Source organism: Anomaloglossus baeobatrachus, chromosome 10 (assembly GCF_048569485.1).
Source record: "Anomaloglossus baeobatrachus isolate aAnoBae1 chromosome 10, aAnoBae1.hap1, whole genome shotgun sequence".
Lineage (NCBI taxonomy): Eukaryota > Metazoa > Chordata > Amphibia > Anura > Aromobatidae > Anomaloglossus > Anomaloglossus baeobatrachus.
In genome coordinates, this window is record NC_134362.1 from 184,516,119 (window position 1) to 184,543,830 (window position 27,712).

At 47.9% G+C, this 27,712-nt stretch overlaps 1 protein-coding gene across 2 annotated transcripts in view; it reads right to left on the reverse strand.

Moving 5' to 3' along the window:
* The window catches only part of TERB1 (telomere repeat binding bouquet formation protein 1), a 101,056-nt gene that overhangs the window by 29,067 nt on the left and 44,277 nt on the right, over positions 1-27,712 (reverse strand). The window contains exons 13-18 of one of the 2 annotated variants that reach the window (XM_075325886.1): positions 24,653-24,781; positions 23,393-23,706; positions 15,492-15,541; positions 14,771-14,860; positions 12,238-12,405; positions 156-221 (exon numbers count right to left, since the gene is read on the reverse strand). In XM_075325886.1, coding sequence (XP_075182001.1) covers positions 156-221; positions 12,238-12,405; positions 14,771-14,860; positions 15,492-15,541; positions 23,393-23,706; positions 24,653-24,781 — 817 coding nt within the window. The remainder of the gene's footprint in view (positions 1-155; positions 222-12,237; positions 12,406-14,770; positions 14,861-15,491; positions 15,542-23,392; positions 23,707-24,652; positions 24,782-27,712) is intronic. The other variant, XM_075325887.1, reaches the window with a different exon arrangement.

Consider the following 27,712-nt stretch of genomic DNA (forward strand, 5'->3'; position numbering starts at 1 on the left):
TATATTTATATACCGTAGTATTAATATATAAATTTTCATAGTCAGTACACCAGCCTCATCAGGTCCAAAAAAAATTCTATTTAATAATGTATACGGTTTGTGCTGTAAAATCTGGAGACAGTCGTCTTAATAGGCTGTATCTATAAAAGGCTCACGGTTGGATCCTGCTATATTCTGGTCGGTGGTCGTTCCTCCTCTTCTAAGCGGTGTCAGCAGCATTTCTGTGAATATATACATTTATCATTATGAGGGTCTGGAATAGGTTTTTTCCCCATATTTATAGCACATTTTTTTGTTACACCATTGATTAGCGACCGTTGACTTGCTGAATTAGGAGAAAGTCTGAATACGACCCCATTACACAGGGCAATGTAGCAAATGTTAAAGGGGCACTCCCCTCTTAAAAGGTCATGACATCGTATCGCTAGGATATACCATCACTGTGTGATCGGAGGGGGTCTCACCTGTGACACCCCACCCATCCTGAGAATGAATCCTTGCTATAGACGGCTGCCATCATCTGAGTTTTCCCTGCGTGGTGGCACTTTTGATCACCAAGAAAACTGCACTGGGCCCCATTCACTTCAATGGAGTTGAGCTGCACGTTTCCAGGAAAGTGAACTCAGATCTTCACCATTGCTGGGTCCCTTTTAAAAATTAAACTTTTTTTTTTTTATTTTTTTTTACTTAAATGTACCTAACTGCATGTATTTGTATTTGCAATGGGGTTTTTAAGCAAAAATTTTGCACCATTTGGCATTTTCAGGCTTTTTAATTCCCTGAACATTCAACTTTGATGTCTTCTGTGGTCATAAAATAAAAAAAGACAGATAAAATAGTTACAAATTTCTGTCCTGGCCGTCCTATCGGACTCACTGACTGTTTCTCAGTTAGCTCACTCTGCAGAAGGCAAACGGTGGACATTTTTTAATGAAACCCAATTGCAAAAATTATTTTTAGCCTTAATTACATGCATTTAAGTGAAAAGAAAAAAGCGATGAACTTTGTGGACCGGTCACATCCGCAAATTGAGGACGTGATTGCCTCCGTGTGCTCGGGTGCAGCAGCTGCCCACTTATCTAATATATAAAGATGAGTGTATGTACTGTATGTATATATGTATTTCCGCTAAAAGAACTCGCACCGTCGCACATACAATCACAAAATTTTGCACAGACACCCCATTTGACTCAGGGAACATCATAGACAACGTAGACGTCATAGACAGACAGGGAACGAGACAGACAGGGAAAGAGACAAACAGGGAAAGAGTCAGACAGACAAGGAATGAGACAGACAAGGAATGAGACAGACAGGGAATGAGACAGACAGAGACAGACAGACGGGAAAAGAGACAGACGGGGAAAGAGACAGACGGGGAATGAGACAGACAGGGAATGAGACAGACAGACAGGGAATGAGACAGACAGGAAATGAGACAGACAGGGAATGAGACAGACAGACAGGGAATGAGACAGACAGAGACAGACGGGGAAAGAGACAGACGGGAAAAGAGACAGACAGACGGGGAAAGAGACAGACAGATGGGGAAAGAGACAGACAGACGGGGAAAGAGACAGACAGACGGGGAAAGAGACAGACAGACATGGAATGAAACAGACAGACATGGAATGAGACAGACAGGGATTGAGACAGACAGACAGGGAATGAGACAGACAGAGACAGACAGACGGGGAAAGAGACAGACGGGGAAAGAGACAGACGGGGAAAGAGACGGACAGACGGGGAAAGAGATAGACAGACGGGGAAAAAGATAGACAGACAGGGAACGAGACAGACAGACAGGGAATGAGACAGACAGACGGGGAAAGAGACAGACAGACATGGAATGAGACAGACAGGGAATGAGACAGACAGACAGGGAATGAGACAGACAGAGACAGACAGACGGGGAAAGAGACAGACGGGGAAAGAGACAGACGGGGAAAGAGACAGACAACCGCGGAAAGAGACAGACAGACGGGGAAAGAGACAGACAGACGGGGAAAGAGATAGACAGGCGGGGAAAGAGATAGACAGACAGGAAAAAAGATAGACAGACAGGGAACGAGACAGACAGGGAATGAGACAGACAGACGGGGAAAGAGACAGACGGGAAAAGAGACAGACAGACGGGGAAATAGAAAGACAGACGGGGAAAGAGACAGACAGACATGGAATGAGACAGACAGGGAATGAGACAGACAGGGAATGAGACAGACAGACAGGGAATGAGACAGACAGACATGGAATGAGACAGACAGACATGGAATGAGACAGACAGACATGGAATGAGACAGACAGGGAATGAGACAGACAGGGAATGAGACAGACAGGGAATGAGACAGACAGACGGGGAAAGAGACAGACAGACAGACGGGGAAAGAGACAGACGGGGAAAGAGACAGACAGACGGGGAAAGAGACAGACAGACGGGGAAAGAGACAGACAGACATGGAATGAAACAGACAGACATGGAATGAGACAGACAGGGAATGAGACAGACAGAGACAGACAGACGGGGAAAGAGACAGAAGGGGAAAGAGACAGACGGGGAAAGAGACGGACAGACGGGGAAAGAGATAGACAGACGGGGAAAAAGATAGACAGACAGGGAACGAGACAGACAGGGAATGAGACAGACAGACGGGGAAAGAGACAGACAGACGGGGAAAGAGACAGACAGATGGGGAAAGAGACAGACAGACGGGGAAAGAGACAGACAGACGGGGAAAGAGACAGACAGACATGGAATGAAACAGACAGACATGGAATGAGACAGACAGGGATTGAGACAGACAGACAGGGAATGAGACAGACAGAGACAGACAGACGGGGAAAGAGACAGACGGGGAAAGAGACAGACGGGGAAAGAGACGGACAGACGGGGAAAGAGATAGACAGACGGGGAAAAAGATAGACAGACAGGGAACGAGACAGACAGACAGGGAATGAGACAGACAGACGGGGAAAGAGACAGACAGACATGGAATGAGACAGACAGGGAATGAGACAGACAGACAGGGAATGAGACAGACAGAGACAGACAGACGGGGAAAGAGACAGACGGGGAAAGAGACAGACGGGGAAAGAGACAGACAACCGCGGAAAGAGACAGACAGACGGGGAAAGAGACAGACAGACGGGGAAAGAGATAGACAGGCGGGGAAAGAGATAGACAGACAGGAAATAAGATAGACAGACAGGGAACGAGACAGACAGGGAATGAGACAGACAGACGGGGAAAGAGACAGACGGGAAAAGAGACAGACAGACGGGGAAAGAGAAAGACAGACGGGGAAAGAGACAGACAGACATGGAATGAGACAGACAGGGAATGAGACAGACAGGGAATGAGACAGACAGACAGGGAATGAGACAGACAGACATGGAATGAGACAGACAGACATGGAATGAGACAGACAGACATGGAATGAGACAGACAGGGAATGAGACAGACAGGGAATGAGACAGACAGACGGGGAAAGAGACAGACAGACAGACGGGGAAAGAGACAGACGGGGAAAGAGACAGACAGACGGGGAAAGAGACAGACAGACGGGGAAAGAGACAGACAGACATGGAATGAAACAGACAGACATGGAATGAGACAGACAGGGAATGAGACAGACAGAGACAGACAGACGGGGAAAGAGACAGAAGGGGAAAGAGACAGACGGGGAAAGAGACGGACAGACGGGGAAAGAGATAGACAGACGGGGAAAAAGATAGACAGACAGGGAACGAGACAGACAGACAGGGAATGAGACAGACAGACGGGGAAAGAGACAGACAGACGGGGAAAGAGACAGACAGACATGGAATGAGACAGACAGGGAATGAGACAGACAGACAGGGAATGAGACAGACAGAGACAGACAGACGGGGAAAGAGACAGACGGGGAAAGAGACAGACGGGGAAAGAGACAGACGGGGAAAGAGACAGACGGGGAAAGAGACAGACAACCGGGGAAAGAGACAGACAGACGGGGAAAGAGACAGACAGACGGGGAAAGAGATAGACAGACGGGGAAAGAGATAGACAGACGGGGAAAGAGATAGACAGACAGGAAATAAGATAGACAGACAGGGAATGAGACAGACAGACGGGGAAAGAGACAGACGGGAAAAGAGACAGACAGACGGGGAAAGAGACAGACGGGGAAAGAGAAAGACAGACGGGGAAAGAGACAGATAGACATGGAATGAGACAGACAGGGAATGAGACAGACAGACAGGGAATGAGACAGACAGACATGGAATGAGACAGACAGACATGGAATGAGACAGACAGACATGGAATGAGACAGACAGGGAATGAGACAGACAGACAGGGAATGAGACAGACAGACGGGGAAAGAGACAGACAGACAGACAGACGGGGAAAGAGACAGACGGGGAAAGAGACAGACAGACGGGGAAAGAGACAGACAGACATGGAAAGAGACAGACAGACATGGAATGAGACAGACAGACATGGAATGAGACAGACAGACATGGAATGAGACAGACAGGGAATGAGACAGACAGGGAATGAGACAGACAGAGACAGACAGACAGGGAAAGAGACAGACGGGAAAAGAGACAGACAGACGGGGAAAGAGACAGACGGGGAAAGAGACAGACAAACGGGGAAAGAGACAGACAGACGGGGAAAGAGACAGACAGACATGGAATGAGACAGACAGGAAATGAGACAGACAGGGAATGAGACAGACAGACAGGGAATGAGACAGACAGAGACAGACAGGGAAAGAGACAGACAGACGGGGAAAGAGACAGACAGATGGGGAAAGAGACAGACAGACGGGGAAAGAGACAGACAGATGGGGAAAGAGACAGACAGACATGGAATGAGACAGACAGACATGGAATGAGACAGACAGGGAATGAGACAGACAGACAGGGAATGAGACAGACAGACGGGGAAAGAGACAGACAGACGGGGAAAGAGACAGACGGGGAAAGAGACAGACAGACGGGGAAAGAGACAGCAGACATGGAATGAGACAGACAGACATGGAATGAGACAGACAGGGAATGAGACAGACAGAGACAGACAGACGGGAAAAGAGACAGACGGGGAAAGAGACAGACGGGGAATGAGACAGACAGACATGGAATGAGACATACAGGGAATGAGACAGACAGGGAATGAGACAGACAGGGAATGAGACAGACAGACAGGGAATGAGACAGACAGAGACAGACGGGGAAAGAGACAGACGGGAAAAGAGACAGACAGACGGGGAAAGAGACAGACAGATGGGGAAAGAGACAGACGGGGAAAGAGACAGACAGACGGGGAAAGAGACAGACAGACATGGAATGAAACAGACAGACATGGAATGAGACAGACAGGGATTGAGACAGACAGACAGGGAATGAGACAGACAGAGACAGACAGACGGGGAAAGAAACAGACGGGGAAAGAGACAGACGGGGAAAGAGACAGACGGGGAAAGAGACGGACAGACGGGGAAAGAGATAGACAGACGGGGAAAAAGATAGACAGACAGGGAACGAGACAGACAGGGAATGAGACAGACAGACGGGGAAAGAGACAGACAGACGGGGAAAGAGATAGACAGACGGGGAAAAAGATAGACAGACGGGGAAAAAGATAGACAGACAGGGAACGAGACAGACAGGGAATGAGACAGACAGACGGGGAAAGAGACAGACAGACGGGGAAAGAGACAGACAGACATGGAATGAGACAGACAGGGAATGAGACAGACAGACAGGGAATGAGACAGACAGAGACAGACAGACGGGGAAAGAGACAGACGGGGAAAGAGACAGACGGGGAAAGAGACAGACGGGGAAAGAGACAGACAACCGGGGAAAGAGACAGACAGACGGGGAAAGAGACAGACAGACGGGGAAAGAGATAGACAGACGGGGAAAGAGATAGACAGACAGGAAATAAGATAGACAGACAGGGAACGAGACAGACAGACAGGGAATGAGACAGACAGACGGGGAAAGAGACATACGGGAAAAGAGACAGACAGACGGGGAAAGAGACAGACGGGGAAAGAGAAAGACAGACGGGGAAAGAGACAGACAGACATGGAATGAGACAGACAGGGAATGAGACAGACAGGGAATGAGACAGACAGACAGGGAATGAGACAGACAGACATGGAATGAGACAGACAGGGAATGAGACAGACAGACAGGGAATGAGACAGACAGACGGGGAAAGAGACAGACAGACAGACGGGGAAAGAGACAGACGGGGAAAGAGACAGACAGACGGGGAAAGAGACATACAGACATGGAAAGAGACAGACAGACATGGAATGAGACAGACAGACATGGAATGAGACAGACAGACATGGAATGAGACAGACAGACATGGAATGAGACAGACAGGGAATGAGACAGACAGGGAATGAGACAGACAGAGACAGACAGACAGGGAAAGAGACAGACGGGAAAAGAGACAGACAGACGGGGAAAGAGACAGACGGGGAAAGAGACAGACAAACGGGGAAAGAGACAGACAGACGGGGAAAGAGACAGACAGACATGGAATGAGACAGACAGGGAATGAGACAGACAGGGAATGAGACAGACAGACAGGGAATGAGACAGACAGAGACAGACAGACGGGGAAAGAGACAGATGGGGAAAGAGACAGACGGGGAAAGAGACAGACAGACGGGGAAAGAGACAGGCAGATGGGGAAAGAGACAGACAGACATGGAATGAGACAGACAGACATGGAATGAGACAGACAGACATGGAATGAGACAGACAGGGAATGAGACAGACAGACATGGAATGAGACAGACAGACGGGGAAAGAGATAGCCAGATGGGGAAAGAGACAGACAGACATGGAAAGAGACAGACAGACATGGAATGAGACAGACAGACATGGAATGAGACAGACAGGGAATGAGACAGACAGACAGGGAATGAGACAGACAGACGGGGAAAGAGACAGACAGACAGACGGGGAAAGAGACAGACAGACATGGAAAGAGACAGACAGACATGGAATGAGACAGACAGACATGGAATGAGACAGACAGACATGGAATGAGACATACAGACATGGAATGAGACAGACAGGGAATGAGACAGACAGGGAATGAGACAGACAGAGACAGACAGACGGGAAAAGAGACAGACGGGGAAAGAGACAGACGGGGAATGAGACAGACAGACATGGAATGAGACAGACAGGGAATGAGACAGACAGGGAATGAGACAGACAGACAGGGAATGAGACAGACAGAGACAGACGGGGAAAGAGACAAACGGGAAAAGAGACAGACAGATGGGGAAAGAGACAGACAGACGGGGAAAGAGACAGACAGACGGGGAAAGAGACAGACAGACATGGAATGAAACAGACAGACATGGAATGAGACAGACAGGGATTGAGACAGACAGACAGGGAATGAGACAGACAGAGACAGACAGACGGGGAAAGAGACAGACGGGGAAAGAGACAGACGGGGAAAGAGACAGACGGGGAAAGAGACGGACAGACGGGGAAAGAGATAGACAGACAGGGAACGAGACAGACAGACAGGGAATGAGACAGACAGACGGTGAAAGAGACAGACAGACGGTGAAAGAGACAGACAGACGGGGAAAGAGACAGACAGACATGGAATGAGACAGACAGGGAATGAGACAGACAGAGACAGACAGACGGGGAAAGAGACAGACGGGGAAAGAGACAGACGGGGAAAGAGACAGACAACCGGGAAAAGAGACAGACAGACGGGGAAAGAGACAGACAGACGGGGAAAGAGATAGACAGACGGGGAAAGAGATAGACAGACAGGAAATAAGGTAGACAGACAGGGAACGAGACAGACAGACAGGGAATGAGACAGACAGACGGGGAAAGAGACAGACGGGAAAAGAGACAGACAGACGGGGAAAGAGACAGACGGGGAAAGAGAAAGACAGACGGGGAAAGAGACAGACAGACATGGAATGAGACAGACAGACATGGAATGAGACAGACAGGGAATGAGACAGACAGACAGGGAATGAGACAGACAGACGGGGAAAGAGACAGACAGACAGACGGGGAAAGAGACAGACAGACGGGGAAAGAGACAGACAGACATGGAAAGAGACAGACAGACATGGAATGAGACAGACAGACATGGAATGAGACAGACAGACATGGAATGAGACAGACAGGGAATGAGACAGACAGGGAATGAAACAGACAGAGACAGACAGACAGGGAAAGAGACAGACGGGAAAAGAGACAGACAGACGGGGAAAGAGACAGAGAAACGGGGAAAGAGACAGACAGACGGGGAAAGAGACAGACAGACATGGAATGAGACAGACAGGGAATGAGACAGACAGGGAATGAGACAGACAGAGACAGACAGACGGGGAAAGAGACAGACGGGGAAAGAGACAGACAGACGGGGAAAGAGACAGACAGATGGGGAAAGAGACAGACAGACATGGAATGAGACAGACAGACATGGAATGAGACAGACAGACATGGAATGAGACAGACAGGGAATGAGACAGACAGACATGGAATGAGACAGACAGACGGGGAAAGAGACAGACAGATGGGGAAAGAGACAGACAGACAGGGAATGAGACAGACAGACATGGAATGAGACAGACAGGGAATGAGACAGACAGACAGGGAATGAGACAGACAGACGGGGAAAGAGACAGACAGACAGACGGGGAAAGAGACAGACGGGGAAAGAGACAGACAGACATGGAAAGAGACAGACAGACATGGAATGAGACAGACAGACATGGAATGAGACAGACAGACAGGGAATGAGACAGACAGGGAATGAGACAGACAGGGAATGAGACAGACAGACAGGGAATGAGACAGACAGACGGGGAAAGAGACAGACAGACAGACGGGGAAAGAGACAGACAGACGGGGAAAGAGACAGACAGACATGGAATGAGACAGACAGACATGGAATGAGACAGACAGACATGGAATGAGACAGACACACATGGAATGAGACAGACAGGGAATGAGACAGACAGAGACAGACAGGGAAAGAGACAGATGGGAAAAGAGACAGACAGACGGGGAAAGAGACAGACGGGGAAAGAGACAGACAAACGGGGAAAGAGACAGACAGACGGGGAAAGAGACAGACAGACGGGGAAAGAGACAGACAGGGAATGAGACAGACAGGGAATGAGACAGACAGACATGGAATGAGACAGACAGACATGGAATGAGACAGACAGGGAATGAGACAGACAGACATGGAATGAGACAGACAGACGGGGAAAGAGATAGCCAGATGGGGAAAGAGACAGACAGACATGGAAAGAGACAGACAGACATGGAATGAGACAGACAGACATGGAATGAAACAGACAGGGAATGAGACAGACAGGGAATGAGACAGACAGACAGGGAAAGAGACAGACAGAGACAGACAGACGGGGAAAGAGACAGACGGGGAAAGAGACAGACGGGGAAAGAGACAGACAGGCATGGAATGAGACAGACATACATGGAATGAGACAGACATGGAATGAGACAGACAGGGAATGAGACAGACAGAGACAGACAGACGGGGAAAGAGACAGACGGGGAAAGAGACAGACAGATGGGGAAAGAGACAGACAGACGGGGAAAGAGACAGACAGACATGAAATGAGACAGACAGACATGGAATGGGACAGACAGACATGGAATGAGACAGAGAGAGATTGTAGAAATCGGGTTTCTAAAGCCGCGCCAATGATCACAACCAGGACATCAGATTATGTGACTTTATTGCAGCATCGGTCTACGCGTTTCATGAGCTCTGCTCACTTCCTCTGGACCATATAAAAGACACCATCAAATCATGTCTTTTATATGGTCCTGAGGAAGTGAGCAGAGCTCATGAAACGCGTAGACCGATGCTGCAATAAAGTCACATAATCTGATGTCCTGGTTGTGATCATTGGCGCGGCTTTAGAAACCCGATTTCTACAATCTCTCTCTGTTATCAGCCGCTTGGGTTGCCGCGGCCGGGATCCATTGTTACATGCGAATATAGTAGTTGTGACTGTCACAACTACACATGGTGAGTAATATTGCTCCCCCTACCCGTGCCCTGTACCTATAAGGGTAAGACCCTATTGCGCTTAATTTCCACAGCTCCTGTTTGTATGGAATGAGACAGACAGACATGGAATGAGACCGACAGGGAATGAGACAGACAGAGACAGACGGGGAAAGAGACAGACGGGGAAAGAGACAGACGGGGAAAGAGACAGACGGGGAAAGAGACAGACAGACGGGGAAAGAGAGAGACAGACAGACGGGGAAAGAGAGAGACAGACAGACGGGGAAAGAGACAGACAGACGGGGAAAGAGAGAGACAGACAGACGGGGAAAGAGAGAGACAGACAGACGGGGAAAGAGAGAGACAGACAGACGGGGAAAGCGAGAGATAGACAGACGGGGAAAGCGAGAGACAGACAGACACAGAAAGAGACAGACAAAGGGGGAGACAGACAGAGACTGGGAGAGAAACAGAGAGACAGTTACTATCCCGGGCAACGCCGGGTGCTACAGCTAGTTATCCATAAATTGTGACCAGACTATGATTAGCGCATTAGATACAATTGATCCGTTGGGCCCATGGTCCAAAAATCGGACTCGCTGACCGTTTTTCAGTTAGCTCATTCTGCGAAAGGCAAACTGTGGAAAATTTTTAATGAAACCCAATTGTAAAAATTATTTTTAGCCTGAATTACATGCATTTAAGTAAAAAGAAAAAAGCGATGAACTTTGCAGACCGGTCATGTCCACAAATTGAGGACATGATTGCCTATCTATGTGCGGGTGCAGCAGCTGGCCACTTATCCATAAATTGGACCAGACTATGATTAGGGCATTAGATACAATTGATCCTTTGGGCTCATGGTCCAAGAATACGTTAGTGTGAACCTGTGTCGGACAAGGAATTAATACGGTAATTGCATCCAGGGATGTTTTTACCAGTTTCTAGTAGGACAACGTGATGGATGGATTCTGAAAACGCTGCTGACAACCGCTGTACACGTTACTTTTCGAGTGGTGTGAGCGTTGCCTCTCAAACATCATTCATCACTGTATGTCAGCGCAGAGGAGATTAAATATTAGGCTCAGGATTAATCGCTTCTGTGACACCAAATCTACTTTGGCTCAAACACTTGGGGTCTGTCCAGCCTTCTCTGGCACAGGAGGAATCCAATGACCTGCCCATGTCGTGTCTAGGCGTTACTGGATTGGATGCCACGCCTTGTGGTAAGTAATATAACCATGATGATGGCAATTTAAAGGGTTACTCCCATCTTCATTCATGGATATGGCCGGATAGTGCTCGTAAAAACAAGCACTTTTGCAATTTACTGCTTATTAAAATTTGCAGCCGTTCTTGAGATATTAGATAATAAAAAGCTATTGTTCTCTCTTATCGGCCATTTAAAGGGTTATTCCCATCTTCATAAATGTATATTGTTGGATAGTCCTTGTAAATACAAGCAATATTGCAATTTACTGCTAATTAAAATTTTCATCTGTTCTCTAGATATTAACACTTTTGTTTTGTTTACAGATCGTTGCCTAGGAGACCGACCACTGCTGCATTCTAGAGTGTAAACACTGTGCAGGGTTAGGAGGTAACAGTGCGCTCCAGCGATCCTGGCCAGTTCCATTTCAGTGCTTACAAGCTCGATAGAAAAGTTTGTAAGCACTGCACCTGTTCTGTTGTCTAGCAGCGGTGGTCGGTCTCCAAGGCAACAAACTGTAAACAAAACAAAAGTCTTAATATCTTGAGAACAGATGAAAAATTTAATTAGCAGTAAATTGCAATATTGCTTGTATTCAGAAGGACTATCCAACAATGTTCATTTTATTAAGATGGGAATAACCCTTTAAATGGCTGATAAGAGAGAACAATAGCTTTTTATTTAGGAATAGCCCTTTAATAGAAATATTCCTCAATGTAATGCTATTTGTTCTTGATGGGACTTATCTCCCATAGAGCACATTGAGGATGACATTAGTCAGTAATTACACAGGGAGCTGCCAGCAGAGGATCTTGATGATTTGCCTTCAGCTTGGAAGAACCAAGATTGTGGAAATTTGACATTTACAGCATGCAATGCAAAGGTTTGGCGGTATATATTGGCAGAATTCACATATATCCCCATGATTACGTGCGGATACTGTTGAAAACCCCTTTGACCCCTCAATTGCTATAAACACCATTACTTTTCGGTGCTGCATTGGATCCGGCACCAGACAGTTGTTTCCTATATTCCGCTCTATACCGTTCCTCCGCCTGTAGAACAACCCTATGCCTCTCGCACAGATTTCGACATCCCATCAAGATCTGGCTGCAATTCCGGCTATTTATGACATTACCGGTCAATAGACAGCCTGGAAAACACATGGGAGACAAATGCATTTATTTAATACTAGCTGTACTACCCGGCTTCACCCGGGCTAATAACTGCTGTTAACAAAATAGAATGTATTAACATTCCCGGGATAGAATGTATAAATAGAATGTATTAACGGCCGGGATAGTAACTGTCTCTGTTTCTCTCCCATTCTCTGTTTGTCTCCCCCTCTGTATATATCTCTCTGTCTCTGTCTGTCTGTCTCTTTCCCTGTCTGTCTATGACTGTCTGTCTCTTTCTCCGTCTGTCTCAATCTCTTTCCCTGTCTGTCTGTCTGTCTATCTATCTCTTTCCTTGTCTGTCTATCTATCTCTGTCACTTTCCCTGTCTGTCTCTTTCCCTGTCTGTCTCTTTCCCTCTCTTTCTCTGTCTGTCTGTTTCCCTGTGTCTGTCTGTCTCTTTCCCTGTGTCTGTCTCTTTACCTGTCTTTGTCTGTCTCTTACCCTGTCTGTCTCTTTCCCTCTCTTTCCCTGTCTGTCTGTTTCCCTGTGTCTGTCTGTCTGTTTCCCTGTGTCAGTCTGTCTCTTTGTCTGTGTCTGTCTTTTTACCTGTCTTTGTCTGTCTCTTAACCTGTCTCTCTCTTTCCCTCTCTTTCCCTCTCTGTCTCTTTCCCTGTCAGTCTGTCTCTTTGTCTGTGTCTGTCTCTTTGTGTATGTCTCTTACCCTGTCTATGTCTGTTTCTTACGCTGTCTGTGTCTGCCTCTTTCCCTGTCTCTCTCTTTCCCTGTCTCTCTCTTTCCCTGTCTCTCTCTTTCCCTGTCAGTCTGTCTCTTTCCCTGTCAGTCTGTCTCTTTCCCTGTCAGTCTGTCTCTTTGTCTGTGTCTGTCTCTTTCCCTATCTATGTCTGTTTCTTACCCGGTCTGTGTCTGCCTCTTTCCCTGTCTGTGTCTGTCTCTTTCCCTGGCTGCATTGTGACACGCCAACATTCCATATAAGGGCGTGGCTGCGCATTCTTCTGAAGTTCTGACTGCACTGTGGCTCGCAGTTCCATTAGCTTTAATGGAGGCAGGTTTTTTGGTGAATAACTGTAAAGAGCGGGGTTAAAATTTCCCCTCAAAACATAGCCTATGACGCTCTCGGGGTCCAGAAGTGTGAGTGTGGCTTTAGCTGCGACGGTGCAGATGCCAATCCCGGACACACACACACACACACACACACACACACACACACAGCTTTACATATTAGATGATGACTCACGTCATTGCTTTCACATTGACCTACACAACCCTATATAAAGGCTATAGATCTAATGGTCTGATAGTTGCCCATCTATATCAATGGGAGAGGCATACTCATGTCTACAAACCCCACCCATGATCGCTACTGCTTTATCTTATGGTATTGTGACACTTCTTTATTTTTCAATTAATAAAAAGTTTTATTTGTTGAATTTATTAAATTATTTTTTCATCCCTACAGCACTAAAAGAAGATTCACTCAAAAAGAAGCTGTAGACACCTGCGAACAATAAGGCGTTGTGACCTTCTGGTCTCCCCAGAGCAGGGTGCACTCATGACAGTCCCCCAATGACTTCCAGGGTACTCAGGTACTTGAGTTGCATGCAACCGAGCACCCGAGCATGGTAGTGCCCGCTCATCACTAGTTACGAGTACAGAGAACCCGAGCATGGTAGTGCCCGCTCATCACTAGTTACGAGTACTGAGCACCTGAGCATGGTAGTGCCCACTCATCACTAGTTACGAGTACAGAGCACCTGAGCATGGTAGTGCCCACTCATCACTAGTTACCAGTACTGAGCACCTGAGCATGGTAGTGTCCACTCATCACTAGTTACGAGTACTGAGCACCTGAGCATGGTAGTGCCCACTCATCACTAGTTACGAGTACTGAGCACCTGAGCATGGTAGTGCCCACTCATCACTAGTTACGAGTACTGAGCACCTGAGCATGGTAGTGCCCACTCATCACTAGTTACCAGTACTGAGCACCTGAGCATGGTAGTGTCCACTCATCACTAGTTACGAGTACTGAGCACCTGAGCATGGTAGTGCCCACTCATCACTAGTTACCAGTACTGAGCACCTGAGCATGGTAGTGTCCACTCATCACTAGTTACGAGTACTGAGCACCTGAGCATGGTAGTGCCCACTCATCACTAGTTACGAGTACTGAGCACCTGAGCATGGTAGTGCCCACTCATCACTAGTTACGAGTACCGAGCATCCAAGCATGGTAGTACCCGCTCATTATTAGTTACGAGTACCGAGCACCCGAGCATGGTAGTGCCCGCTCATCACTAGTTACGAATACCGAGCACCCGAGCATGGTAGTGCCCGCTCATCACTAGTTTGGTGTCTTCTCATATTTCTATCTGAAATTACCTGAACACCGCAGCTCATTTAACGGGTGTCGCGTTTTCCGAACACTGCTTATTTCCTTCTCAATAATATCAGCACATATCATCATGGGGTCTAATAAAAATTGGAAAAGAGTAATATTATTACTGTTCAATTAATTGTTTCAAATACAAGGTGCAATAATTTGGTAGAATATCATAAAAAAAAAAAAAGACATGGGCAGTTTATTGCCCTTGTTGAATTCCGTGCCCCCTTAAAACGCTACTTCGGTGATCCCCGCCAGTTCTGCAATGATGACCTCTCATTCGAGTATTCATGTTCCTGGCTTCAGCAGTGCTGACATCACCGCCAGACCAGTGATCGACTGCAGCGGTCATGTGAAAGATGGATAAGACGTCAGGAGATACCTTTGGTATGTAATGTTTATTATTTTTTATGTTGTGTTTGCTTTTCACTGTTTGGGAAACCCCCATTAAAATTTTTGTCAACCCGAGATAGGTAAAAACAGATAAAAAAAAATGGATCCACACAATATCGGTCCTTTTTTTGGAGACCAGTAAAAGAAATGGTGTATGCATCCAGCTATAGGGACTTGACTAGGGTTGCATGATATCTGAGCAACATATACATACATAGAGGTGCATATTTGGCTTGTAGAACTGTAAACCCCAAAGATAAGGTTTTGCTGCAGAAAAAACCTGACCAAAAACTCCCTGTGTGAACATAGCCTTATTTCTTACTTTACCTAGATCCTTTTTTTGCCTAGTTGGAGCCTGAGGTTTAGGAGGGGTTGCCCTGTAAGAAAAAGAAATATACTAAGAGTGATGGTAAATTCAGAATAATTTTTTAAAGAATCTTTATTTAATACTAATATTTAAAGGGTTATTGCCATCACTTCATAGGATAGGGGATAACTTGCTGATCGGTGGAGGTCCTACCGCTAAGACCCCTCCCCTCATTGATCCCAAAAAAACGAAGCTCTAATGGTGCTATAAATTATTAGGAGGATCTTGTGCAGTATTATAGGTACGTAAAGAGCATCGATCAACAGGACTTTCCTATATAACCTCAATCCAGTGCTATTGAGCGCCCATGGGGTCACCTGGCCAGTGTAGGGTTGGGATGTCACAGCGGCCAGGCCCGGTTTCGTGACCCCGTCGGTGTCAATAACAGAGGTGGATGGGGATGATGGGAGTAGTCATTCGTGACGCCACCTGTGGTATGCGGCCAGTTATTAGCCGCTGCTGAGGGAAGTGACGGAGCTGGGTTGTTGCAGCTCTCCACAGGTAGAGCTAGGCCTCGGGGAGGATGTTGGGCATAGTAGTAGCCGATGGCGCTGTTGCGCGAAGGCAACGGCGCCAGGAGAGATGGGACGACACAGAGGTTGCAGTCAAAGTTCTTACTCACTGAGGTGTCACCGTCTTTGGAGTGGAGAGATCCGCTGTGATGGGCTCCAGACGATCCCGGACAGGTCGGAAGTTAAGGCGGTTGTTCCTTCTGTGTGTCCTTTCTAGTGGTCTTTCCTCCACCCCAGCACCTGGGCCGTGGAATGGGTCACGGATGCCTGCAGCACTCTCCGCGAACCCTGGGATCCCCCTTCCTCCTAGGAACCCGGGTTGAGCCGTTCTGACTCTAAACCACGGGCACCTTGCTGAGTCTGTGTTCTCTTCCCTTAGTGGCTGCTGCCTGCTCGCTGGCCCAGGCTTGTCTCACTTGTGTAAATGTGTCTCCTCTCTTCCCCCAATGTCCCCCACTTCCCGGGAGGCTGAACTTGTGGTCAAGAGGTCCCATACCTTGTGATGGCCACCCCCAGCACCTACCCTAGCCCAGTCCCAGTGGGAGGGCATCTAAGCTGTATGTTGTATGGATTGTAATGTACACCGGTGGATGACCTCATTACCCGAGATGGATACCACACCTCGGCTGAGGTGTAGTACTCTGTGGTGCCTGAAGCCGCAGGGGCGCCACACAATACTGGCACTATTCATGGATAAGACATTATGACATATTTCTGTGTTGAAACGCGTTGGATGTAATGAAAAACCTTTATCTGTTGGATACCTGTCTGCTGAAGAATTTTTATATGCACTAAATAAAGGTAAAGTTTTAAAGAAAAAAAGCCTGGATCCGCTGGATGTTTATTTTCTATGAGTTGTGCCTATCCTGACCTGGGATTTCCGTGCAGGATCAGTGTGGTCAAAGAGTCCTGAGTATACTACAAGCAGTAGAGCCGGTTTTTCATGTGTATATAACAGAAGAGAAGGGAATTTTGTTACTTACCGTAAATTCCTTTTCTTCTAGCTCCAATTGGGAGACCCAGACGATTGGGTGTATAGCTACTGCCTCCGGAGGCCACACAAAGTATTACACTAAAAAGTGTAAGGCCCCTCCCCTTCTGCATATACACCCCCCGTGGGATCACGGGCTCCTCAGTTTTAGTGCAAAAGCAAGAAGGAGGAAAGCCAATAACTGGTTAAACAAATTCAATCCGAAGGAACATCGGAGAACTGAAACCATTCAACATGAACAACATGTGTACCCGAAAAAACCAAAAATCCCGAAGGAAACAGGGCGGGTGCTGGGTCTCCCAATTGGAGCTAGAAGAAAAGGAATTTACGGTAAGTAACAAAATTCCCTTCTTCTTCGGCGCTCCATTGGGAGACCCAGACGATTGGGACGTCCAAAAGCAGTCCCTGGGTGGGTAAATTAATACCTCAAGTTAGGGCCGTAAAACAGCCCTTCCCTACATGGAGGCAACCGCCGCCTGCAGGACTCTTCTACCTAGGCTGGCATCCGCCTACGCGTAGGTATGCACCTGATAATGCTTGGGAAAGTGTGCAGACTCGACCAGGTAGCTTCCTGGCACACCTGCTGAGCCGTAGCCTGGTGCCGTAATGCCCAGGACGCACCCACGGCTCTGGTAGAATGGGCCTTCAGCCCTGATGGAACCGGAAGCCCAGCAGAACGGTAGGCTTCAAGAATTGGTTCCTTGATCCATCGAGCCAGGGTGGATTTGGAAGCCTGCGACCCTTTACGCTGACCAGAGTCAAGTACAAAGAGCGCATCCGAGCGGCGCAGGGGCGCCGTGCGGGAAATGTAGATTCTGAGTGCTCTCACCAGATCCAACAAATGCAAATCCATTTCATATCGATGAACTGGATGAGGACAAAAGGAAGGTAAGGAGATATCCTGATTGAGAAGAAAGGGGGATACCACCTTAGGGAGAACTCCGGAATCAGGCGCAGCACTACCTTGTCTTGGTGAAACACCAGGAAGGGAGCTTTGGCTGACCGCGCTGCTAGTTCGGACACTCTCCGAAGAGATGTGACCGCTACCAGAAAGGCCACTTTCTGTGAAAGTCGAGAAAGTGAAACATCCCTCAGAGGCTCGAAGGACGGCTTCTGGAGAGCAATTAGTACCCTGTTCAGATCCCATGGGTCTAACGGCCTCTTGTACGGAGGGACGATGTGACAAACCCCCTGCAGGAACGTGCGTACCTGAGGAAGTCGTGCTAGGCGCTTCTGAAAGAATACAGACAGCGCTGGGACTTGTCCTTTAAGGGAGCCGAGCGACAAACCTTTTTCCAAACCAGAGCAGGAAGGAAAGAAAAGTAGGCAATGCAAATGGCCAGGGAGACACTTCCTGAGCAGAGCACTAAGATAAGAATATCTTCCACGTCCTGTGGTAGATCTTGGCAGACGTCGGCTTCCTAGCCCGTCTCATGGTGGCAATGACGTCTTGATATAATCCTGAAGACGCTAGGATCCAGGACTCAATGGCCACACAGTCAGGTTCAGGGCCGTAAAATTCAGACAGAAAAAACGGCCCTTGGGACAGTAAGTCTGGCCGGTCTGGTAGTGCCCACGGTTGGCCGACCGTGAGATGCCACAGATCCGGGTACCACGACCTCCTCGGCCAGTCTGGGGCGACGAGGATGGCGCGGCGGCAATCGGAGCTGATCTTGCGTAGCACTCTGGGCAACAGTGCCAGAGGGGGAAACACATAGGGTAGCTGGAACTGCGACCCATCCTGAACTAAGGCGCCTGCCGCCAGAGCTCTTTGATCGTGAGACCGCGCCATGAAAATCGGGACCTTGTTGTTGTGCCTGGACGCCATTAGGTCGACGTCCGGCATCCCCCAGCGGCTACAGATTTCCTGAAACACGTCCGGGTGCAGAGACCATTCCCCTGCGTCCATACCCTGGCGACTGAAGAAGTCTGCTTCCCAGTGTTCTACGCCCGGGATGTGAACTGCGGATATGGTGGATGCTCTGTCTTCCACCCACATCCGAATCCGCCGGACTGCCTAGGAGGCTTGCCGACTGCGTGTTCCGCCTTGGTGGTTGATGTATGCCACCGCTGTGGAGTTGTCCGACTGAATTCGGATCTGTTTGCCTTCCAGCCACTGCTGGAAGGGTTGCAGGGCAAGATACACTGCCCAGATTTCCAGAACATTGATCTGAAGGGTGGACTCTTGCTGAGTCCACGTACCCTGCGCCCTGTGGTGGAGAAAGACTGCTCCCCACCCTGACAGACTCGCGTCTGTCGTGACCACCGCCCAGGATGGGGGTAGGAAGGACTTTCCTTTTGACAATGAGGTGGGAAGAAGTCACCACTGAAGAGAGTCCTTGATCGTCTGAGAAAGGGAGACGTTCCTGTCTAGGGACGTCGACTTCCCATCCCATTGGCGGAGAATGTCCCATTGCAGTGGACGCAGATGAAACTGCGCGAAAGGGACTGCCTCCATTGCTGCTACCATCTTCGCTAAGAAGTGCATGAGGCGTCTTAAGGGGTGTGACTGGCCTTGAAGGAGAGACTGCACCCCCGTCTGTAGTGAACGCTGTTTGTCCAGCGGAAGCTTCACTATCGCTAAGAGAGTATGAAACTCCATGCCAAGATATCTCAGCGATTGGGTCGGGGTCAGAATTAACTTTGAAAAGTTGATGATGCACCCGAAACTCTGGAGAGTCTCCAGCGCAACGTTCAGGCTGTGTTGGCATGCCTCTTGAGAGGGTGCCTTGACAAGTAGATCGTCCAAGTAAGGGATCACAGAGTGACCCTGAGAGTGCAGGACTGCTACCACTGCTGCCATGACCTTGGTGAAAACCCGTGGGGCTGTCGCCAGACCGAAGGGCAGGGCTACGAACTGAAGATGCTCGTCTTCTATAACGAATCGTAGCAAACACTGGTGCTCTGGAGCAATCGGCACGTGGAGATAAGCATCCTGATGTCTATTGATGCTAGGAAATCTCCTTGAGACATTGAGGCAATGACGGAGCGGAGGGATTCCATCCGGAACCGCCTGGTTTTCATGTGTTGAGCAGTTATAGGTCCAGAACGGAACGGAAAGAGCCGTCCTTTATTGGCACCACAACCGGATTGGAGTAAAAACCGTGACCTTGTTCCTGCAGAGGAACAGGGATTACCACTCCTTCTGCCTGCAGAAGAGCATCGGCTCGGTCGGGAGGTGGGGAAGTTCTGAAGAATCGAGCTGGAGGACGAGAACAGAGCTCTATCCTGTACACGTGAGACAAAATGTCTCTCACCCACCGGTTTTTGACCTGTGGCAGCTAAATGTCGCCAAAGCGGGAGAGTCTGCCACCGACCGCGGATGCGGAGAGAGAGGGCTGAAAGTCATGAGGAAACCGCCTTGGTAGCGGTTCCTCCGGCTGCCTTCTTTGGGCGTGATTGAGCCCGCCAGGAATCTGAGCCCCTCTGAGCCTTTTGAGTCCTTATGGACGAGGAAAACTGGGACCTGCCCGAGCCTGGAAAGGATCGAAACCTCGACTGTCCTTTCCTCTGTTGGGTGTTGTTTGATCTGGGCTGGTGTAAGGAAGAATCCTTACCCTTGGACTGTTTAATGATTTCATCCAATCGCTCACCAAACAGTCTGACACCAGATAATGGCAAACTGGTTAAACACTTTTTGGAAGCAGAATCTGCCTTCCATTCCCTTAACCACAAGGCTCTGCGTAAAAACCACGGAGTTGGCGGACGCCACTGACGTACGGCTCGTAGAGTCCAGGACAGCCTTAATAGCGTAAGTCGCAATGCAAACATATGCGAGGTTAAGGACGCCATCTGCGGCCCAGATATACGTGTGCCAGTGTCCACCTGCGCAAGACCAGCTGAAATAGCTTGGAGCGCCCATACGGCTGCGAATGCCGGAGCAAACGACACGCCGATAGCTTCATAGACAGATTTCAACCAGAGGTCCATCTGTCTGACAATGGCATCTTTAAGTGAAGTCCCATCTTCCACTGCAACTATGGATCTAGCCGCAAGCCTGGAGATTGGGAGATCCACCTTTGGACACTGGGTCCAGCGCTTGACCACGTCAGGGGGAAGGGGATAACGTGTATCCTTAAGACGTGTGGAGAAACGCTTGTCTGGATAAGCGTGGTGTTTCTGGACTGCTTCTCTGAAGTCAGAGTGGCCCAAAAAAGTACTGAATTTACGCTTGGGATACCTGAAATGGAATTTCTCCTGCTGCGAAGCTGACTCCTCCACTGGAGGGGCTGAGGGAGAAATATCCACCAGTCTATTGATGGACGCTATGAGATCGTTCACCATGGCGTCACTATTAGGAGCATCCAGATTGAAAGCGGTCTCAGGATCAGAATCCTGATCAGCTACCTCTGCCTCATCATACAGAGAATCCTCTCGCTGAGACCCTGACTAGTGTGTGAAGTCGAGGGTCTCTCCCAGCGAGCTCGCTTAGGCTGACTGGGACTGTCGTCCGTGCAGAGCCTTCAGCCTGGGATGTATGGGACCCCCTTGGAGCACGTATTAGTTCCAACTGAGGGAGACCGGGGGGCATTGTTCAACAGTGCCCATTGTCTGAGTCACCGGCCTGGACTGCAAGTTTCTAGAATCTTGGTCATAGTCCCTGACATTTTATCCGCAAAAAACTGCAAACTCTGTCCTCTGGACAGTTTCACAGGTGGCTCTCTCTGGGCCACCACTAGCAGAGACTCTACCCAATGGGGGTTAGTGGAACCTGCCGGTAAAACAGCTTCACATGCGGTACAGACAGCATAGAAAGCCTGTGCCTTGGCACCCTTGCTTTTCTGCGGACGACATGCTGTTGTCTCCTCAGAGCAATCCAGGGGTATCTAGCCAAGAAGCGACCGTACAGTGCAAATATAGGTACAAGCATAAAGTACACAAAACACTGTGGCACTAGTGGGGTCAGCACCAAGGTGCTGCTTACCGCCCGCTTAAGCGGGTGTGTGGTCGCCAGAATCCCTTGACCGGGTCTCCCAGAGCCTGTGTCCGTTCTCCAGCTTAGACTGCATGCAGGAATGGCTGCCGGCGTCCTGTGAAGAGGGGCGGGCCGTGGGCGTGCCCCAGACAACGAGCGGGAAACTGGCGTCCCACTGTGCCCAGTGAGGGGACTGGAGTATGTAAATAAGACTCCAGCCCTCGGTGCTGAACACTGTACAGCGTCCCGCCCCTTCCCTGACTGGCAGGCCCGGGGGCGGGAAGGAAACGAAACTAGGCCGCAAAAGCCGGGGACTCGATTTATAAGCGCTGCCGTCGTAAAAGCACGGTCAGCGCGGAAGTCCCCGGCGCACCACAAGTCTCATCCGCGCCGCAGCTTCTAGCAGCGGCCGGCGCGGCAGTTTCCCACACATTAACTCACTCAGCAAAGCTGCAGTGAGTATAGCCCCAGCGCGCAGCGCTGTTGTCCCCGGCGCACTAACACACCCAGCATGCTGGTGTGTGTGTGCGTGGTCTGTACGGGGACACAGAGTACCTTAACGTTGCAGGGCCTTGTCCCTGACGATACTCAGCTCCATTCCAGCAGGATCTCCGGGTCTGTGGATGGAGCCCGGCCTCAGAGCCTGGAGGCCGGTAAGATCCCACTTCACCCAGAGCCCTCAGGGGGATGGGGAAGGAAAGCAGCATGTGGGCTCCAGCCTCCGTACCCGCAATGGGTACCTCAACCTTAACAAACACCGCCGACAAAAGTGGGGTGAGAAGGGAGCATGCTGGGGGCCCTAGTATGGGCCCTCTTTTCTTCCATCCGACATAGTCAGCAGCTGCTGCTGACTAAACAGTGGAGCTATGCGTGGATGTCTGACCTCCTTCGCACAAAGCATAAAACTGAGGAGCCCGTGATCCCACGGGGGGTGTATATGCAGAAGGGGAGGGGCCTTACACTTTTTAGTGTAATACTTTGTGTGGCCTCCGGAGGCAGTAGCTATACACCCAATCGTCTGGGTCTCCCAATGGAGCGCCGAAGAAATAATGTTGCTTCCTGGTATCAGCTATGTTGGCTGAGGCTCCGCCCCTTCTGGTCACATGGTATGACATCAGCACAAGTCCTTCTAGTCAGTTAGTAAAACGATTCAATAATAGAATAAGCATAAATAAAAGAGGGCGGACGGACAAGCAGGGGGCGAGAATCATTATGAATACCCACCCCATCTATCAGCTGATTGGCAGCTGCTGCCAATCAAAAAGCTGCTCATTTTACAAACTTTACTTGCTTGTGTTTAAAACCCTATACATCCGAGCTGACAACTAAAGGTATGTATAGAATCAGCATGATAGTGCCAGTATAGCACTGGCTTTAGGTTATATAGGAAAATCCGGGTGATTGGTGCGTTTTAATGTGTAGGTTAGGGTTGTGACAACTTACCTTACAGTTATGATAGAAGACCCTTTAGGACTACTCTGCTCATCTTCTTCTGATGTCTCCTCGTCTGCTGTGGGGAGATTATTATGTATGTTCTCCATCATAAGATCAGTTCGCGTTTGAGTGGCCGCATTCCTGGAAGTGCTGTAATTTCGGGAAGGCTCTGGCCTTCTACGCTGATCTCTTCTTAGTAAATCTGCACAAGTCCCTTGAGCAGCAGAGGTGTCAGTGCAAGTTTTACCCAGGAGACCTGATGTTGACGCAGCGGATCTCTGTCGTTTAAGTTTGTCTAAAATGATCTGTTGTCGTACGTTTTCCTAGATAAAAAAAAAACTTGTGAAAAATTAGCAGAATATAACAAATGGTAGCAGAAACCTGTTGTAAGTAAGACCGAGACCCGCAACGGGCAGAGCTGGGAAGATGCCAGACACTTCTGCCTCATCGGAGACGTCGGATGTAAAAAAGGGTATTCACATCTATAACATTTATGGCCTAGGGTACCCCATAAATGAATATGTGAAGGTAGCCTGGGCTATAGGTTGTTTGTTCAAATGTAATAAGATTATCTGTGTATGTAAATAATCAAAATATACATGTTGTTGCATAATTATTTGTGTGTCTATTTGACAATTGCACAGACGTCATAGTATGATTCTAAGCTGTATGTTCAAGAAAGAGTTAACCAAGGACGAGTGAACAGATGTATAAATAATGAGCAGTGAAGCCCTCCTTAGTGAAAATCATTATCAGTGATTTCACACAAAGAAAGAATGTTCTAACTAGATAATCAAGCCAGAATAAATAATGAACATAGAGGTATTTCATAATATGCTGAAAGAATTTTATAATTGTGATTTTCTCACAGCTGAAATAAGGGATGTTATATGTGGGATGATCACTGCCTGTTCTTGCTTCAAGGTCAAAGTTGAATGTTGTATGGTATAATTACGAGTCTTTTTAATACACGAGTCAGTCACCTGTACTGGCTCAAACAGTGAACACGTCTCGTTGTGATCATTGTCCGAGTTATTTAATATATCTGCGCAGATAGCTAATTTGGACCCGTCCTTTGGATTTCCCCTGAACAAAGACTCCATTAGCAGTCTTACCTAAATTTCTCCCTTGACAAATACAACCATCTATCTCAACAACAAGACCCCGACTAACAGTAAGTTCATTCACTCTGGACATCATAATATGAAATCAGACAGCAAAGCAATATGTAATAGGTTTTGAGAAGTAGTGTGATTTTTGGTAATGTACCTCTCCATGGAATCGAGGGGCTAACGGTCGTTCAAAACTTGGAATCTGGGGCCTGGATGCTACAATTGATTCCCCACGAATAGAAGCAACATTATTCGCTCTTTCAAGTCGCTGATCATTTTCTATATCCTGCAAGAAAAAAAAAACAAACCAGGATGATAAGTACACTTGAATATGCTTATGTTATGTCAATACAGGAATAAGAATATTTAGCTGCTCAATATCCCATAAATACAGGGTCCAGAAAGCAGCGGCATACAGGGTCTTGTAAGACCACCTTGTGTGACCATCATATTGTACACTCCTTGACAGAAGTTCTGTCGCTTATCCATGTTATGTAAATAAAAGCTTATAACCTGACTTTAATTTCATCCGTTGGTTTTATAAATTACTCTTTTGAAAGCTGAAACCCTCCCAAATTTGGTTTAGGTTCTGAAAATAAAGTTGCTGCAAAGCTGAAATATTGATCATTTAATGAACACAAAAAGGTCAGATTTTGGCCAGACAAAAGTTTTGTTGCCCACAGAAAGTAATGTGAAATTCAAACAAATAATTAACTTCTAATACAAAGATATGTTGCATAATATTGGTGAATGAAGCTGTGGTGCTATTAGAGCCATATTTAATATTTTGTGTGACTTCCATGAGCTTGAAGGACTGTATCCATGCGGTTCAACAATGATTCATACAATTTATTGATGAAGTCATCAGGAATAGCAAAGAATGCATCTTACATGCCTCCCAGAGTTCATCTAGATTCTTTGGTTTTGTCTTCCAAGCTTCCTCTTTCACCCTACCCCAAACATGCTCAATGATGTCCATGTCTGGTGACTGGGCTGGCCAGTCTTTGAGCACCTTGATCTCCTTTGCCAGGAGGATCTTTGTTGTAGAGATGGACATATGAGATGGAGCACCATCCTGCTGCAGAATTTGACCCCTTTTATGATTGGGAATGTAAGAGGTAGCTCATACTTCTTGATATTTTAGGCTATTGATATTGTCTTCCACCTTGCAAATGTTTTGCACACCCCCATACTGAATGTAACCTCAGACCATGATCTTTCCACCACCAAACTTAACTGTTTTCTGGTTCCATACGGGCTCTAGTAGGTCTCATGCAGTATTTGCGGCGGTTGTGGTGTAATTCAACTGAAGATTCATCAGAGAAATCCACCTTCTGTCCCTTTCCCAGCGTCCATCTGTTTAGCAGGCTGTGGGACTTGGCAAATGCCACACGTTTTTTTTAATTGCCTTTTTGTTTAGTGCTGGCTTCTGGGCACTGATTCGACCATGGAGGCCATTTCAAGACAGAACCCTACAAACTGTTCTAGTTGACACAGGGACTTGAGGTGACCAGGCCTGTTGGAGCTCTGCTGCAGTGGAGGAGGGGCTGGCTTTGGATTTTCTAACCAACAAACGTTCCTCCTGAGCAGTAGTCTTGCGGGGTCTGCCGGACCTGGGCTTGTCAAAAACATCTCCAGTCTCTTCAAATCTTTTTTTAATTCTTTGTACTTGACGCTGAGACACATTAAAGGTGCAGCCACCTCTGCAGTGGATCTGGTCTTCAGCCTCTTGATAATCAAGGCTTTGGTCACAGGGTGGATTTTTGGCATGTTGTCAGAGGTGAAGTTGCAGTTCAAGTGAAGGTCTGGGGTGATGGGTTTCTTTTTATACACACCCACTAATTAACCGATCATTTAGTGAGCACAGGTGCGGATGTAAACTAGAATTGGGTTCGTTATATGACAAGGCGACAAAACTTTTGTCTTGCCAAAATCTGATCTTTCTGTGTTCAGCAACTTTATTTTCATAACCTAAACCAAATTTTGGAGGGTTTCAGCTTTCAAAAGAGTAATTTATGAAACCAATGGATGAAATTAAAGTCAGGTTATAAGCTTTTATTTACATAACATGGATAAGCGACAGAACTTCTGTCAGGGACTGTATATACAGCAGACAATATGCATGTTCTCATTTCAGTATTACTTTGGGGAAGTCGGAGACATTTTTCCAATATATATAGGACAGGAGGTAACTTGCTGATTGCTGGGGATCCTACAGCTGGGATCCCCAGTGATCCCAGGATCAGGGCTTTAGGAACGTGTAAAAATGAGGATCTGCAGCCCTGTCCTGCTCATGCTCGACCTGTGTTTTACTCATTGTCTATGGCACTGATAGAAAAACATGAGTGGTGTGTTATGAACAATGAATGGAAAAGAGGTTGATTTGGTGCACCACTGCACAATTCAGGATAGGTCTGCAGAGCCCTGTTTCCCAGTAAGAGATCGACTTCCAGCCAGTTGCTGATCATCAGTATTCTCTTGTTGCTTAAATACTCCCTTTTTCCCTGGACTGTTGCTGGTGATATCATTCAGTTCTTTTCAGCTCTGCTTGCAAGAAGGTGGCTTGCACTCATCTGTAGTATCGTTGCTGAACTTCTGCCTGAGTCATCTGTGGATAAGTAGTTCATTCTTTCTCTCCTGTGTGTCTTCCTTGTGTCATCTTTAGTGTTTAGAGGGGTTAACAAAGAGCTCATCCCATCTGTTCCCCATTTAGGGCCCAGCACTAGGGATACCTTGGGTCAGGTATCTGGCTTGGCGCATAGGTGTGGAACCCATCTAGGGTGCTGAGGGACTTCAGGGACCAGCAGTAGGTTTGGTCAGGGGCACAATCTCCCCCTTCCCTAGGCACAGGGGGTCCCCTTACCTTACCTTTCACTGCTTGCTTTCTATTTACCCGGTACCTAGCGTGACAGGGAGAGGAAGAAATCCATCTATAGTCTCAGGGAGGGCAGAGAAAAGGAAGATTTTTGTGCACTCACCGTAAAATCTTTTTCTCCGAGCCTTCATTGAGGGACACAGGACCATACTTTTTTGCTGTGTCCCCCAATAAGGTGAGAGTGAGAAAGGAAGATTTTTGTGTACTCACCATAAAATCTTTTTCTTTGAGCCTTCATTGGGGGACACAGGACTATAGTCTTCTGCTGTGTCCCCCAATAAGGCGAGAGAGAAAGGAAGATTTTTGTGCACTCACCGTAAAATCTTTTCTCTGAGCCTTCAT